At 41.5% G+C, this 18487-nt stretch overlaps 1 protein-coding gene across 1 annotated transcript; it reads left to right on the forward strand.

Moving 5' to 3' along the window:
• Positions 1 to 14587: 14587 nt before the first annotated feature.
• LOC130291903 (protein shisa-1-like) lies at positions 14588 to 17000 on the forward strand. The gene is made up of 2 exons (XM_056541337.1): positions 14588 to 14870; positions 16243 to 17000. Exons 1-2 carry the CDS (start codon positions 14588 to 14590, stop codon positions 16785 to 16787), a joined length of 828 nt encoding a protein of 275 aa, XP_056397312.1. The 3' UTR covers positions 16788 to 17000.
• Positions 17001 to 18487: the final 1487 nt, after the last annotated feature.

Genomic DNA, 18487 nt, shown 5'->3' on the forward strand with positions numbered 1-18487 from the left:
TGTTCAACTTTCGGGCACCAGTTTATTTAAAGAATTTTTTTTCCAAGGGAGTACCCCTTTAAAAAACCTAGTGGCCACCTAGTAGCTGTTTTTCAAGCACATTAAAAACATATAAAGGTTGAGAATTTTAACAGCAAGTAAACAGCAAAGTGTTGTATAATTACATATATAACAATATATTAAAAGTTTAGTTTAGTGACAGGTACTCTTTAAACCCTGCATCTGGGCTAACTTGTTTAAGTACTGCGAATATGGCCACGCAGTAATTAGTTGAGGTACAGCTTATTAGCCTCAACATGCAATTATAGCAAATAGGGATATTTCTAGAAAGACACTCCAATTTCCTATAATTAATTTGTAAGCCACAGGCTGTGTTCACATGTTTCGGCTAATTAGCGGTACCGCAACAAATTTGTTTTTGCCACAAATGTCTGTAATTGTGGTGAAAATTACATGTTTTACCATTATCATGCAAAATGTGATAAGTCATTAGTGGAAAAACATGGCAAAAATGCATGTGTTAAAGGGGTATTCCAGGATTTTTTTTTTATTTGACTATGCTACAGGGGCTGTAAAGTTAGTGTAGTTCATTATATAGTGTCTGTACCTGTGTTTCTTATTGGTCTTGCAATTCTTATGGGGATGTATGCTTTTTCTTTATTTTTTATGGTATAAAAAGTGACCACAAATAAGCTATTTTGGACTTTGGAATTTTTTTTTACGTGTACGCAATTGACCGCGTGCTTTAATTAACAATATATTTTTATAGTTCGGGCATTTATGCATGCGTCAATACCACATATGTTTATATTTATTTTTTTTACACAGTTTTTTTTTAAGTGGGAAAAGAGGGGTGAAATAAACTTTTATTAGGGAAGGGGTTAAATCATCTTTATTAACTTTTTTTGTTTTCACTTTTTTTTTTTAGCAATGTTATAGCCCCCATAGGAGACTAATAACATGCATTACACTGATTGCCTGCCCTGATCACAGCTATGCCATAGCATAGCATTGATCAGTGTTTTCGGCGCTCGACTGCTCCTGCCTTGATCTCAGGCACGGAGCAGTCATTCAGCGATTGGACAATGAGGAGGCAGGTAGGGTCCCTCCTCATGTCTGTACAGCTGATCAGGACACTGCGGTTTCACAGCAGTGGTCCAGATCAGCCCGACTGAGCTGCCGGGAAGGTTTTACTTTCACTTTAGTCCAAAGGGATAATACCAGACATCACCGCGATCGATGCTGTCCAGTATTAGCCACAGGTCCTGGTAATTGATAGGTGCCAGGTCCGACCCGATCTGAAGTGGGCTCACCGCTTGACCCCACGTTAATTCGCGGGAGCCAGCGCAGGACGTAAATATACGTCCTGCGTCGTCAAGGGGTTAATTAAAAAATCTTAATCCTTCCTGCCCTTATCAGCTGCTTTATGCTCCAGAGGAAGTTGTGTAGTTCTTTCCAGTCTGACCACAGTGCTCTCTGCTGTCACCTCTGTCTGTGTCAGGAACTGTCCAGAACAGGAGAGGTTTGCTATGGGAATTCGCACCTACTCTGGACAATTCTTGACATGGACAGAGGTGTCAGCAGAGAGTACTGTGGTCAGATTGGAAAGAACTACACAGCTTCCTCTGGAGCATATTTGAAGGATTAAGTATTGGATAATTACTTGAAGGGTTAGGATTTTTTAATCAAAGTAATTTACAAATCTGTATAACTTTCTGGCACCAGTTGATTTGAATTTTTTTTGCTCCACCGGAGTACCCCTTTAATCTCTGTAGGGTTTCAGGTAACAATACACTTAACTAAGGATAGGTCCACACCGCTTTAGAGCTTCCATCAGATGTATCCATCAGCATGCCAACAAAAACTGTAATACAGGGCAATGGATGCCCTCTATTAGTGACTTTTAGAGATGAGCGAACTTACAGTAAATTCAATTCGTCACGAACTTCTCGGCTCGGCGGTTGCTGTCTTTTCCTGCATAAATTAGTTCAGCTTTCCGGTGCTCCGGTGGGCTGGAAAAGGTGGATACAGTCCTAGGAAAAAGTCTCCTAGGACTGTATCCACCTTTTCCAGCCCACGGGAGCACCTGAAAGCTGAACTAATTTATGCAGGAAAAGTCATCAACTGCCGAGCCGAGAAGTTCGTGACGAATCGAATTTACTGTAAGTTCGTTCATCTCTAGTGACTTTGTTTGGAACATATATTTAGCAGACTGGACAATACAGCAGACCAGGCTTTTTAGTCTGCCTAAAAAAATGCACGTTCAGGCCTTTGAAATGAATGGCATGTGTTGTCCTCTGCTACAGTATACATCGGCATCCCATTTTGGAGGCATTCCGACAGATACGTCTGACATAAGCAATAACGTAGTAAGGACCTAGAAGGTATATTACAAAATTAGACGCCATGGGTGAAACCGTTTCTGTAAACTTTGATTAATCAAATGTGGAAAAAGGCTAGCCCCTATGTACAGACAACCTCCACGCCAGAGGATGCCTCTAGAAAACAATGAAACTTTTTAGCAGAAATGATTCCCTCTATTTCCCTTCAAGAAAAGTAAAGCCCTGCAGCAATTGCTAATCCTACACATGGCTGGCCTCAGGGGCTGTGTGGTGTAAATACAGGCTTCCTCCTAAACCAGTACAATAGATGCAATGTTTTCAATGAAAAGCCTCATTACACGCCTGATTTGTGATAAAGGTGTTTTCCCTAATTAGAGGATGGTCAATGACTGCTCTCTATCTATATGATTGACATGTGTTCCATTCAGTACTATACAATAGTACACTGTAGTTGTCCCGCATACATAAAGGGAAAATAGAGTAAATATGATCTTACATACAGGTGGGAATATGATGGCGCTGACCAGGAAGAAGTTGAGAGGAGCCAGGGTAAAATCCAACTCGTTTATTTAGGACCAGGATGCAATGCGTTTCGCTGCGCATGCGCAGCGAAACGCATTGCATCTTGGTCCTAAATAAACAAGTTGGATTGCTTGAACATGGCTTGCCACTGATTTGCGGAAAGAAAGGTAACTATAGCGAAGAGGCCTTTTGGCGTTTAACCCCTTAACGACAATGGACGTAAATGTACGTCATGGTGGTAAATGTACTTAACGCACCATGACGTACATTTACGTTCTGCCATGACTACGAGCACTGGACCGGTGTTCGCGTAATGGGCTGCAGGTCACGGCAGCTATCAGCAGCCAAGGACCCGCCGGTAATGGCGGACATCTGCGATCACGTGTATGTCCGCCATTAACCCCTCAGATGCCGTGATCAGTACAGATCACGACATCTACGGCAGTGCGGTACTTTAAATGGATGATCGCCCACAGCGCTGCTGCGGGGATCCGATAATCCATAATGGCGGACAGAGGTCCCCTCACCTGCCTCCGTCCATCTCCCGACATCTTCTGACCCATAACACTGATCAGTGCTATGCCCTATGCATAGCACTGAACAGTATTAGCAATCAAATGATTGCTATGAATAGTCCCCTATGGGGACTATTAAAGTGTAAAAAATGTAAAAAGTAAAAAAATGTGAAAAATCCCCTCCCCAATAAAAATATAAATCATCCGTTTTTCCCATTTCACCCCCCAAAAAGCGTAAAAAAAAATTAATAAACATATTTGGTATCGCTGTGTGCGTAAAAGTCTGAACTGTCAGAATATATTGTTGATTATTCCATACAGTGAACGGTATAAAGTCCAAAATTGCTGCATTTTTGTCACATTTTATTCCAAATTTTTTTAATAAAAAGTAAAACCTAAGCAAAAGTGTGGTATCGATAAAAACGAAAGATCATGGTGCAAAAAAATTTGCCCTCATATCGCCCCATATACGGAAAATTGAGAAAGTTATAGGTGCTCAAAATAGGGCAATTTCAAACATACTAATTTTGTTAAAATTGTTTGAGATTTCTTTTTATGCGGTAGAATTATAGAAAAGCATATATCATGGGTATCATTTTAATTGTATTGACCCACAGAATAAAGAAAACATGTCATTTTTACCATAAAGTGAACACCGTAAAAACAAAACCTTCCAAAATTTGATAAATTGCTGTTTTCTTTTCAATTTTCTCACATAAATATTTTTGGGTGATGTCATTGCAAAGTAAAATTGGTGACGGAAAAAACAAGCCCTCATATGGGTATGAGGATGGAGTTATGATTTTTAGAAGGCGAGGAGGAAAAAACTAAAATGCAAAAACAAAATTGGCCTTGTCCTTAAGGCCAAAGTGGTCTTGGTCCTTAAGGGGTTAAACAGCTTTTTATTTACAGAAATCTCCATCAATGCCAAATGAAACCATAAGGCTGGGTCTCCACTGAGTTTTTTGCAGTGTTTTACTAGCGTGCGTTCTTGGCTTTTTTTCTGGCGTTTTTTCTTGTGTTTGAGGCTTTATTTGGAAATAGCTTTTTTTTTGCACTTTGGCGTCTTTTTGGTACCCTTTGTTGGGTACCAAAAAAAAAAAAAAAGAAAAAAAAAAAAAGAATGCTGTAGGGATGTAAAAAAAAAGTATGTTTTTAATAATGTGTTTAATAAAGTGTATTTGTGTTTTTTTTTACTTTTTAACCTTTATGTTTTACATTTTTTAGGTAGTACTACTACTCCCATCATGGAACACACTGTTCCATGATAGGAGTAGTAGTACTTTGACTCACTGTCAGATTGCCCGGCTGTCACATTTGTCAGCCACGGCGATCCTCCTGTATACTGTATAGGCTGGCCGCTCTTCTCTGGTCCCTTGTACTGCCGTATATTTACTAATTTTCATATTTCCCGCTGAGATGTGATTGGCCAGAGGGTTCTAGCCAATCACAAATGTCTGGGAAATATGAATATTAGGACATATACGGCAGGGACCTTAGAAGAGCGGCTGGCCGGCTGCATCTATACTTTATACAGGATGATCGCAGCTGATGTCTAGAGGGACAACAGCTGTGATCATTTCTACTACTACTCCCAACATGGAGCACACTGTGCTCCATGTTGGGAGCTGTAGTACTTTTACAGATCGCAACAGGTGTCGTAACAGGTGTCAGAGGTGACGCTTGTTGCGATCTATTAATGCAGGTACTACAGCTCCCATCATGGAACAGTGTGTGCTCCATGTTGGGGGTAGTAGTAGAAATGATCACAGCTGATGTCACTCTAGACATCAGCTGCGATCATCCTGTTTAAAGTATAGATCCGGCCGGCCTCTCTAAGGTCCCAGCCGTATATGTCCTAATATTCCTATTTCCCAGGCATTTGTGATTGGCTAGAACCCTCTGGCCAATCACATCTCAGCGGGAAATGTGAATATTTGTAAATATACGGCAGTACAGGGACCAGAGGAGAGCGGCCAGCCTATACAGTATACTGGAGGATCGCCGCGGCTGACAAATGTGACAGCCGGGCGATCTGACAGTGAGTCAAAGTACTACTACTCCTATCATGGAACAGTGTGGTCCATGCTGGGAGTAGTAGTACTACCTAAAAATGAATAAAAAAGTTAAAGACACTCACATACACTATATTTTTATAATTGTCAAATACATTTTAGTGCCCTGCCCGCCCACATAAATTGCTTACTGTTTCAAAATGAAATAGAATTTTTTTTTTTAAATATACATTTCGTTAGATACAATTTTTTCTAACACTAATGTATATTTTTTATAATTTTTTTTATGTTATCCTATGAAATTTAAATACAAAAGGTATCTCCCTCACTTTTTTGGATCGCTAAAGTTCAAAAAAGATTAAAAACCGCCTGCAAAAACGCCAAAGTTAAAACCCACATAGCGTTTTTTTTTTTTTGCGTTTTTTCACTCCCATAGACTTCTATGGGGAAAAACGCAAAGTTTTTGTGAAAAAAACGCCAGACCCTCAGCAAGCAGACGTTTTTGAAATCCAGCGTTTTTGACCAAAATCACTAAAAAACGCCAAAAGGATTGAAAAAAATGCCAAACTCAAAAACGCCAAGTGGATAAGGGTTTCTGCAGTTTCCTATAGACTTACAGCTAACATCTGGCCGCAGCGTTTTTTCGCAAAAAAAACGCCATGCGGCAAAATGGGTGTTTTCTAACAGCGTTTTTGCGAAAAATTACTCAGTGGAGACCCGGCCATATACATATTGATTGCCATCAGACATTACAGGCTTCACCCAGTGTGGTCTTCTCATGTGTATGAACATAAAACTCACTGTCAGACCTGTGTGAGCAAATACCCCAAAGATGGAATAGAAAGAAAATCAGAGTCCCAGTCCTCTAATACCTCAACCAAAAATGGACGTACAATGGATATTTGATGAAAATTTGAATTTAATAATTCATTAAAAAGTATATAAACAGTCACAGGGCCCTTGTGCTGAACAAATACCCAATATTACAATAATAAAGAAAAAAATCCTGCATTTCTTCTTAATTATTGTAATATTGGCTATTTGTACATCACAAGGGCCCTGTGACTGTTTATTTGTGACCTTTTTAATGAATTATTAAATTCTAATTTTTATCAAATATCCATTGTACATCCATTTTTGGTTGAGGTATTAGAGGACTGGGACTGGGATTTTCTTTATATTCCACTATTTACCAGACCTGCGGGTATAGGTGTACTCAGTTAACCTCATACAATTTTTGTTGTTGAGCTGTCCATACATTCAGATATTTTAGATAACCCAAAGAGCCAGTAGAAAGAAGGTCAGGAGCACTGTCCACAATTTCACGCTTTTCAAAGTTACAATAGACTTTAGAATAGTCCAAGCTATATCCAATAAGTATCCACATGGAAGTCATTAATACCAACTCTCGTAGTTGCTAAAACCCTCTGGGCAACAAATGATTCAGCCGACACATGTTCACTTGCCTATTTTAGAAATGTCACAAAGATCACATTATTACAATAGCAATTTGCCAGCATGCAGGAAGGGAAGATTTCAGGTTTCATTATAGGAACACATTTAACCAGCTTTTTTCACCTTTATGCATAACAAATGTTGTGTTGTGGTTAAAAATTTGACGTAATAATATCTTTGCTTATTAATTAGATTTAGTGTAACAAAGGATTTCGGCTGTGTTCACACAGTGTGGTTTTTCCACATTTATGATGCGGTTTTCCAGCTATTTTGACAAAATGGCAGTAACATAGCGCAATTTTTTGCTGTAATTTTGCCCAAATCATGGCAAGATCACAGAAATGATTACAGAGTGATCATCTTTGAAGGAAGATTCCTCCAAGAAATAGTAGAGAACCCAGTCCTCCTAAAAACCATCCTAAATAAATATGGACAAATTATTGACATGCTGCCTCTGAATGCCGCACATCCTGTTCATTTCATAGAAGAAATGATTTCTTTGAAGTGACTTAAAGTGTACCCGTCAGATCCAACAAATTTTTTTTAAAGATATCACTCAGTACCTAATCCTAACCATGTACCGTATATACTCGAGTCTAAGCCGAGTTTTTCAGCATGATTTTCCGCGCTGAAAATGCCCCCCTCGGCTTGTACTCGGGTGAACTCTCCGCCTGTCAATCCCTTCTCAGTGGTCTTTAACCTGCGGACCTCCAGATGTTGCAAAACTACAACTCCCAGCATGCCTGGACAGCCCGGTGAAAATGGACAGCCCGGAACAACTAAACCTCCCCACCGGACGGTCCCTGCAGCATAGATGGCCCGGACCAGCTCACCCTAACTTCCCACCGAGGGGAGGTGAGTAGAAAACTAAAGGAGTGGGGGTCTGGATGATTAAATGGGATGAAGGCCCGGCAGTGGTCTTCAACCTACGGACCTCAAGATGTTTCAAAACTACAACTCCCAGCATGCCCGGACAGCCGATGGCTGTCCGGGCATGCTGGGAGTTGTAGTTTTGCAACATGTGGAGGTCCGCAGGTTGAAGACCACTGATGAAGGGATTGACATGCGGTGATGATGAAGGGGGGGGGTGATGACGAGGGTGAAAATAACAGGGTGATGATGACGGGGGTCTGGATGATGACATGGGGGGATGATGTATTTCCCACCCTAGGCTTATAATTGAGTCAATAACTTTTCCTGGGTTTTTGGGGTGAAATAAGGGGCCTCGGCTTATATTCAGGTTGGCTTATACTCGAGTAAATACGGTACATCTAATTTTTATGTGTCTAGCATTATTATTTATTTTTGTATTACACTTTTAATTTAGCTCACTAGTCTGAATTCCTCTCAAAGGGAGGAGGCGTGGCCTCACTGTGCAGGTCTCCACCCCCTCCCTCAGTATGCTGTCTGCTCACATCTCCCCTAGCATTAGCAAAACTAAAACTCCCAGCTTATCCTCACTGACAGTAGCGGGACACAAGCTGACAGTGGGAGGATTTTTCTTCCAGCTGTGAGCCATGCGCTCACAGCTGTCAGTCAAGGAAGTGTGTCCATGACATAGGTGATGACGCATGGACACAGCAGGACTAGTATGTGTCCAAGCAGGCAGGGGGGGCAGTTGTTTGACTGGCTTTTTCAGTATGAAATACTGAAAATTTTCTAATAAAAGCAATTGCAAAACCTATTGGTTTTACATGCTTTACAACATATCAAAAGTTTTTGTATCTGACAGTGCTCATTTAACATGTAAACTAATTGTATCAGACCTGGTATAATGGAAATGACTTCAGTTGTTTACTAATCAACTGATATGTGGTTGGGCCTTGTATTTTTAAATGATTTTACATGCAGTTATAACACTACACTTTTCCCTTTAAGGCTATGTTTACACACCATTTTTTAGGCTCATTTTGAGGCTAAAAATCTGTAATTTTAACAGGCAAAGCATGCTTAAAATCTTTGAAGTTTTTTGATATTTTTTTTTTTGCTTTTGCATCTGGGCTGTTTTGTGACCCCTTTTTTCAATGTTTATTAACCCCTTAAGGACCAAGGACGTACCGGTACGTCATTGGTCCTGCTCTTCTGATATAACGCGGGGTTACACAGTAACCCCGCGTCATATCATGGCGGGCCCGGCGTCATAGTGAAGCCGGGACCCGCCTCTAATAGCGCGCAGCGCCGATCGCGGCGCCGCGCGCTATTAACCCTTTAGCCGCGCGCTCAAAGCTGAGCCGCGCGGCTAAAAGCGAAAGTAAAAGTTCCCGACTAGCTCAGTCGAGCTGTTCGGGATAGCCGCGGCTAATCGCGGCATCCCGAACAGCTGACAGGACAGCAGGAGGGCCCCTTCCTGCCTCCTCGCTGTCCGATCGCCGAATGACTGCTCAGTGCCTGAGATCCAGGCATGAGCAGTCATGCGGCAGAATCGTTGATCACTGGTTTCTTATGAGAAACCAGTGATCAACATAGAAGATCAGTGTGTGCAGTGTTATAGGTCCCTATGGGACCTATAACACTGCAAAAAAAAAGTGAAAAAAAAAAGTGAATAAAGATAATTTAACTCCTCCCCTATTAAAAGTTTGAATCACCCCCCTTTTCCAATAAAAAAAAAAACACAGTGTAAATAAAAATAAAAATAAACATATGTGGTATCACCGCGTGCGGAAATGTCCGAATTATAAAAATATATCATTAATTAAATCGCTCGGTCAATGGCGTGCGCGCAAAAAAATTCCAAAGTCCAAAATAGTGCATTTTTGGTCACTTTTTATATCATTTAAAAATGAATAAAAAGTGATCAATAAGTCCTATCAATGCAAAAATGGTACCGTTAAAAACTTCAGATCACGGCGCAAAAAATGAGCCCTCATACCGCCCCATACACGGAAAAATAAAAAAGTTATAGGGGTCAGAAGATGACAATTTTAAACGTATTAATTTTCCTGCATGTAGTTATGATTTTTTCCAAAAGTCCGACAAAATCAAACCTATATAAGTAGGGTATCATTTTAATCGTATGGACCTACAGAATACATATCAGGTGTCATTTTTACCGAAAAATGTACTACGTAGAAAGGGAAGCCCCCAAAAGTTACAAAACAGCGTTTTTTTTTCAATTTTGTCGCACAATGATTTTTTTTCCCGCTTCACCATAGATTTTTGGGCAAAATGACTGACGTCATTACAAAGTAGAATTGGTGGCGCAAAAAATAAGCCATCATATGGATTTTTAGGTGTAAATTTGAAAGAGTTATGATTTTTTAAAGGCAAGGATCAAAAAACGAAAATGCAAAAACGGAAAAACCTCCGGTCCTTAAGGGGTTAAAGGGGTATTCCGGGCAAAAACATCTTATCCCCTATCAAAAGGATAGGGGATAAGATGTCTGATTGCGGGGGGCCCACCGCTGGGACCCCTGGCGATCTCCCTGCAGCAGCCTGCGTAGCTGCGTCTGCAGTTTCGGAAACCGCCGGGCTTCCGAGACGGGGACGTGATGTCACGCCACGCCCCCTCCATTAATTTCTATGGGAGGGGGTGTAACGGCCGCAACGCCCCCTCCCATAGACGTGACGTTACGTCCCCGTCTCGGAAGCCCGGCGGTTTCCGAAACTGAAGATGCAGCTACGCATAGAATGGGGGCTGCTGCAGGGAGATCGCGGGGGGTCCAAGAGGTGGGACCCCCGCGATCAGACATCTTATCCCCTATCCTTTCGATAGGGGAGAAGATGTTTTTGCCCGGAATACCCTTTTAAGCTACAGCAAAAGGTATAGCCAAAAAATAGAGGTTTTCATGTCCCAAATTACATGCTAAAAGATGGCCATATTTTGGCATATCGATGACCCAAATGAAGTCCCTGGCACATAAATATATGGCCAAAACAATTATGGGGGATCAAAGGGGCACTCCTTCTGGTGTTTTTTAGGCAGTAAAATTAGTGTTTTCAGTCCATAAAAGTCCATAAAAGTTTTTGGTAATAAACTAACTCTGGGTTCACAGTCTAGAATTTACTCTCAGAAATTCCGGTGCAGCAGAGTCCCATTGATGTGAATGGGATTCTAATACACAGTGCACACTACAGAATTTCAGCAGTGGTGCTTTCCCTTACTGAAATTCCTTCACCGAAAGGACAAACTTGTTCATTATTTCACTGGAATACTGAGCATAATGCATTGCAGCCTATGGGTATCACCAATGTCCATGCAGTCCTAGCAGACGGATTCAGTTGGCCTTGGCTGCCAGCCTAACACATGGTAGATTCCCTGCAGATTTTCCACACAAAACTTCTGTGCATAAAATCTGCAACATTTACATTAGCAGAAAAATGGATAAGATCTCAAAAATCTCAATCACGTATTGCAGGAAAAATTATGCAGAATGCCGAAATCACCTGCAGAATCTGCTGCAGCTATATGACTGATTTTTCACATTGATTTCAATGGGCAAGTTGAACTACATAATCTGCTGCTGCGGATCCACAGAACTGAAATAAATTGACTTTTTCCTTTAAAAATATTAGCACAATCATCCTAAAATGTGCAGCTGCAAATCCCCACCAAATCCATATCAAAATGATTATTTCAGAGATTCTGCATCCCTCTACTAGTATAATGTAGTTTTAAATCATGTGGTAGATAAGTGTGTCATGCACATGCCAGACAATAGGTGGAGCTATGGAGTGTGCAATTAACCATGCAGAACTAATGCTATTATCTGGAGGACATGTCTCTGGAGACAAGCTAATTGATTTAGGGCTCATTCACACTTCCTTATTTAACATCCATCAGTACTAGTTCATTATTTCCTCATTTAAAGAAAATGCTAAGATTTTAGATGGTTTTATTCATATTTTCATATTTATATGCACTTTTTATGTGGATGGCATATTTTTCATGTAAAAGAGAAGAAAAGGAATTCTGCCCACCAAGCCTTAAAGGAAAACTGTCAGCTTTCTCCCCCCACACTAACCAGGTACTGGCTGGTATTGCGGGGGACACTGATCAGTTTGGTCCTTACCAAGCCTGGATCCGCTGCACCGTTCGGCCGTAATCTTCTATTTTCTGAATATACAAATGAGGTGCAAACTGGCACCGGCCTAGCTAACTAGCACTCTGATGTCAGCGTTTCTGGCCACAGCACCGCCCGGCTCATCAACATTCCTCCCCTCTCTCTTCATTACAGAGCGGGGAGAAGAGGGAGAGGTGGAGGGAGGAGAGGAATATTGATGAGCTGGGCGGCGCTGCGGCCAGAAACGCTGATGTCAAAGTACCAGTTAGCCAGGCCGGTGCCAGTTTGCACCTCATTTGTATATTCTGAAAATAGAAGATTACGGCCGAACGGCGCGGCGGATCCAGGCACAGTAAGGACCAAACTGATCAGTGTCCCCCGCACTACCAGCCAATACTACCAGCCAGAAAGCTGACTGAGTCTCGGTAAGGTCCAGATGGTGCAAGGGAAAAGAATAACATTTTAGGGCAGATCTCATGTGCATGTATTGAGTACATAAAAGGTTTTATACACTTGACTTATTTTATGTCTAAAGGTTCATTAATTGCCCCTCCCCCCGAGATTGTTTCCCTTCCTGTCCTATAGCATGGTGGAGTGGGAGCTGTCAGCTTTCCCGCTCCACCATTCCCTCACATTTCTCACACGCTGCTCCATTCATGCAGTGTGAGCCACGTGGACGCCATCCACAGCAGGTCATCGTGCCGGCGCCCAGATATCACGTCCCCGTGGCTCAAACTGCAAGAACGGAGCAGCGTGTGAGAAAGGTGACAGCTGGAGTGAGCTGCTCGGGCACTATGGTACAGGGGAATTATTAAAACGGCGGGAGGGGGGGAGGCATGCACAGAAAAGGGCAAATTATAAGTGAGGGGCACATAACAGGGGGGGAATTATAAGTCATGGGCACATGTAAGGGGGACATTATATGTGAGGGGCACAAGACAGGGGGCATTATATGTGAGGGGCACAGGACATGGGGCATTATATGTGGAGGCACATGACAGGGGGTATTATATATGAGGGCACATGACAGGGGGGCCCCCCTGTCATGTGCCCATATAATGCCCCCCTGACATGTGCCCCTGACTTATAATGCCCCCTGTCATGTGCCCCTCACATATAATGCCCCCCGATATGTGCCCCTCACTTAAATTACCCCTGTCCTGTGCCCCTCACGTATAATGACCCCTCAGGGGAACATGACCAGGGCATTATATGTGAAGGGCACAGCACAGGGGGCATTATATGCGAGGGGCACGCACAGGACAGAAGGCATTATTATTGTGTGGGGGGAACAGGATGGGTTATAATTATTATATGTGGGGGCATTATTATCATATATGGGGGGCACAGAGTGTTTTGAATTTCAGAGGCTTTGTAGGCTTTGCGTGCATAAGGTGTGGAGGGAGGGGGGGCCTCCATGTCTATGTTGATTGGGGTCCCAAATTCCTTGGGCCCTGCGTGTGACCCTATCCTTATAGTTGTAAAATCTGCAACTGTAGATAAGCAAGTGCAAATTTTACAAGGCAACTCATATATTTTTAACCGCTTTGTAAAATCTGTAACTGTGCGGATGTGCGGATCTGGTGTATGTGAATACACCCTATGGCCCCAATAACACCACCAAGTTTGAGTGGAATCTGTTAAAAAAAATTCAGCACGGAAACTCTGTTGCAGCAGAATCACATGGGGCGATATTTATCATCGTTGCTTTGGTAAGCGAGTTCTGAAGTCATTTATTTTTGCTTTAGTTTTGCTTATGTGCTACATATTTATCATACTATCACAGGGGATTGATACATTTGGAGCACATAAGCAAAACAAAAATGTTGCAGATGAGACTTTATTGCAACTTTTTTAATTTACCCACAAAAGTCGCACAAAAAAGTGCTTAGGAGCATGTGAGACTTTTTGTGAGACTTTTTGTGAGACATTTTGTACGCAAAAAAAAAAAAGGCTCTAAATACCTAGATAAATGTGCCCCATTGTTTTCAATGGGATTCAGCTGCACCGTGCACATGGCGGAATTGACAGGGTGGAAACATCGCTCGTGGAAATTACGGTTCTGCACTCTGCAGAACTGACATGTCAATTTTTTTCTGTCGAATCCCTATAGAAGGCACGTTTTTTGAGCAATCTTAGTGCTAACCTGTCGGAATGTCAGGCTGGAATTTTTTTGAAAATCAAAATACAAATATACTGTCGGATTGCAGAGACAAGCAGATTATTTATGATGATGATGATTACACATCCATATTTGATAGTTTTTTGTTTTGTTTTTTAGAAAGTCTGAATGAAGCCATATTGTGAGGATAAAGCACACAGCACCAGTAACATATACTGCATGACTGGGGGAACAAGCAGATTAGAATGATGCTGTTATCTGTAAGAAGGGAGTCAGTCTCATGTATTAATTCAATTTGGAGTTATTAACCCTTTGTAAATTCAGGGACACTTAAAAGGGCTGGCACATCATTGGACAATTACCATAAGACTGGATCTGCATGAAAAGCTCAGCAGTTTATACAGTCTACCAGTTGTAAGGTGTAATACACAAGATGGCAGCTCTGAGGTGTTGATGTCTTTATGAAAAGTGGCACAGGAGGGGTAGGGGTGGAGTGTCTGGGGCTAAGGTGACTGACCCTCCCTCCCAGGGAAGGCGGGTTATAGCAGCAGCTGATAAAACTCATCTACCCCCTGGATAAGCACTAAGCTATTAGTCTTCCTCTGCAGCTTGCACCATGTGTCCTTTGTTTATCCTGTTGCTGCTGCATGTAAGTAGTTCTTGGGCACAGTTTGGAGAGTACTGCCATGGATGGATGGACAATTATGGAAGTTGGCACCCAGGGTTTCAGTGCCCAGAAAGATATGATCATGTAGAATCTACCTACTGCTGTGGGTCTTGCAATCTAAGGTACTGCTGTACTGCCAGTGAGGCCAGGCTGGACCAAGGACTCTGTCCTAGTGAGGAGCAGGAAGATCTACTCAAGGAAGGAGTGTCGGCTGTAGAGATGCCAGCTGCAGGTAAAAGCCCAATGTTGCTATTTGTATACAATTGCTCTATTGAACAGTAGCGGATGGAGGTTACATTTTGTTTAGTACACTACAGTAGTAGATTTTTAGATACTTTGTTACTTGGAAGGAACATGTATGTAAAATATTGCAATTTTAACTCCACAAGGGAATGCCAGTCATTGCAGATATCGTTTGTGTGTGTGTGTGGCCCCTTAGCAACTACCAGTACACTGGTCAGATCTGTATTATTCACCCATTTGTGCCCGTTTTGGTCTTCTGTTATTTCATGTGTCTATATAGTACTAAAACAGTGATATAATAAATATTTGTACTGTTAAGGAATCGTAAAAAAAAAAAAAATATATAGCAGTGTTTTCCAATCGGGGTGGCTCCAGCTGTTTCAAAACTACAACTCCCAGCATGCCCGGACAGCCAACGGCTGTCCGGGCATGCTGGGAGTTGTAGTTTTGAAACAGCTGGAGCCACCCTGATTGGGGAAACACTGAAATAGAGCGATATTTTTATTAAGTTTTATTGCAGGAAATTGTTACTTGATTCCAGATATGTGATTCTAGCCCAATGCTGTGTTCATGTCTTGGTTTTTATGTATGTTTACTGTTTATGCTGGACATCCTCCCAACATTGAATGTATTCCCATCTTAAAAATGGGCCCAATACCCCTTTGCCACATAAGATAACCAGTGTTTTTTAAATGGCCCATGGTTGTCAGAGGGCCCTAATGCAGATTTTGCAATGGGGCCTAGTAGCTGCGAGTGATGCTTATGGGTCTGACATATATGAAATATTCTGCAGTATATTTCTTTTTAGAGTACCTAACTTTTTCGCTGTAGGAAAATCCACTTGTGGATTCTGACTTCAATGGGTAGCAACATAACCAAGTCGGATGGGGGTTTGTTCAGGAATTGTCCCCTATGTAATTGTATTATAAATGCATAAAACTGAATATCATAGTATAACGGCTGGAAGACCAGTATATTATCTTAATATATTGGCAGGCCAATCTATTGTTGTTGGGGTACGTTCACACGCACCCTTTTTTTTTTTTTTTTTTTTTAGCAAGTTTTCTGCTCCATATTTGAAAGTGGGCGGGCTCTTCTCGGCTGTCTGCAGAAGATTTTCCGCGGCGTTATGTACACTGCGGAAAATCTGCCACAAGCCCCATTGAAGTCAGTAGGGACTGTGGCGGATTTTCCAAAGCGTAAATTCCGCCGCGGAAAATCTGCTGCGGACAGCCGAGAAGAGCCCGCCCCCTTTCAAATACGCAGCGGAAAACCCGCTAAAAAATCCCCGCATGTGAACGCACCCTAAATATCCCTTTTTAACCATAGTCACCTCCTAACCATTTTTCTTTTCTTTCTAGTGCCCACATACCTGCCCTTTCTTCTGGTTGGCACCATATTTGTGAGCTTCGTCATTGTGGGTGCTCTTGTGGGAGTATGCTGTTGCAGATGTCTTAAACCTGAAGAAGAAACCCAGATCAATGGGCCTGCTCCCCAAAGCCGACTCTTGGAGACCGAACCATCTACTGATGTCTCAAGACACTCAAGCTCCAGCTCAAACTCTGCCCCCCGTGCATCGCTTAGTGCTCGTCCTCAAAACCTCTGTGGTCTGGGAGCCGAAAATATCAATTTGTATATGAACATGCCACAAGCATTTCCAGTCATGGGCTGCCCGCCAAATGCACAGTTTATGCACACTGCGCAATCGGCCGCTCCTTTCTTACAGCCACAGTTTATTAACTATGCTGTGCCAGGGGAGCACACCATATTAATGGCACCAGCTTCTTACATTGATGCCAGAAACCTTTACCCACAATCTACAAGCTACCCCCAATCTACAAACTACCTTCCACTCGCCCACCATACTGACCAGGTTGTGATAGATGAATCCCCTTCTAAGTGTTGAGCCCACTGGGGAGGTTTTATTGTTTTACTAGATGAGACTCAAAGGACAGTAACAGGACCTAGTTTGGTACTATGCCGGGTAAAATAAGCTTTTATGGAAATGACACAATATCTGGTGTAAATGCTACGTCTCTTATGTTTTTAGTAATGTTTGTGACAGATGACTTGTGCTGTGAGGCCGCGTCCACCTTCCCACCAACCCAAGTCCTCCATGCTACCAATTCTTGGAGCAAATCACGTCAAAATCACTCTTTATTAGTTGCCCCTTCTTGTGTTTCCTAAGCGGCTTTTTTCCCCCTTATTAAAAATGTAAAAATGCTAAATGACAGAAAAAAAGTTTTAAGGCTTAGTTATTAACCAGTGGGAGCTCCTTCCTTACAGATTATTGTATTTTTAAGGAAAAATGATGTAGGCTATGTTCCCACAGTTTTTTAATCTTTGTAAATTTTTTATTTTATTTTTTTTGGGGGGGGGGGTTGGCTGCACAAAGTATATACCTGGAAATAAAGTACTAGTATAAGGTTGGGTTCACACATGGTCCTTTGGTCAGTATAGTTAGATAAAACATGGTTTTTATCCTACTTTTTTTTTACCCACTTCAGATTTTAGCTAAAAAATCTGACCAAAGGCCTATGTTCAGAATATATTCCCACAGTATTTTTTTTTTTTACTTTATTTTAAGTCCTTTTTAATGTTCACACTTAAACATATATAAATACTATGTGTGAACCCAGTCTAGTAATAGTCTAAACGTGGCAAAAAAAAAATCTACCACAAATTGCATTGTTTAATCTACAGCAAATTGTGCATGTTACATGCATATTTTACCCCTGCAATAGCATGATGTGAGGCTGTTTTTGCCCATAAATCATTGACGCCCCTTTCTAATGTATTCCTGTGTTAGCACTCCACTTGGAACACAAGAAAAACTTGGAAATGACTATTTTGTTCAAGTCTCCTATTGAGTCCTTTAATTTAATATTGTTCTGTAATTGTTGCTCTTATGGAGTTTGAGATTGTAAACTTCTCATAAAAAAAGCTACAATTTTCTCAATGTTTTGTATTTGCTTCTGGAAAAGGAGCGTTCTATGTTCTTGTGTAACAGTGTTTAACTGCACTTTATTTTTTTACAGTAAAATAAAACAGATGTACTGTTAAAGTGTGTGTGCTTACTAGTCATTGTGGGCTATAGTTGTACTAGTGATTACATGTTAATAGCTTTTACAGTCTGCAAGCCAGTGGTTTTCCATTATCTGGAGAACATCAGGAGAAGCTATGCATTGATAATCAGTGCTTTTCATTATGTCCTGAAGGTCCTCTAATAGCTTCTTTGTGGCTAAAATTAACCATTGTTTACACAACCTGCCCCCCTCTGGCAAAGGTGAAGTGACTTGACTATGGCAATCCAGGTGCCTCCAGCATAGAGCTCGGCTCCAATTACTCTACTCTATGAAAATTGAGGATTCTTGTTTTGATGCTATCTAGTCTCTCCAGAACAATAGTGTTCACTAAGGTGCTGATGACCAAGGGCTTTACATACTAAGAGGCTTATGCAAAAACTAATAGAAACTATTTAGAATTTGACTGGATTGGTCATTATAGTGAATGAAGGCAGTATTGCTGTATAAACCTTGTAAGACTCACTCTTTGTGCCTCACTACTGTCTTATGTTCTTAACGAAATTACGGTAATTAGAAATTA

Source organism: Hyla sarda, chromosome 9, assembly GCF_029499605.1.
Source record: "Hyla sarda isolate aHylSar1 chromosome 9, aHylSar1.hap1, whole genome shotgun sequence".
NCBI classification, from domain to species: domain Eukaryota; kingdom Metazoa; phylum Chordata; class Amphibia; order Anura; family Hylidae; genus Hyla; species Hyla sarda.

Bases quoted from the DNA above. Each gene is read 5' to 3' on its own strand.
- LOC130291903 (XM_056541337.1), top strand. From the start codon at position 14,588: ATGTGTCCTTTGTTTATCCTGTTGCTGCTGCATGTAAGTAGTTCTTGG. The intron at 14,871-16,242 runs GTAAAAGCCCAA...TTTTCTTTCTAG, and splicing joins TGTAGAGATGCCAGCTGCAG to TGCCCACATACCTGCCCTTT.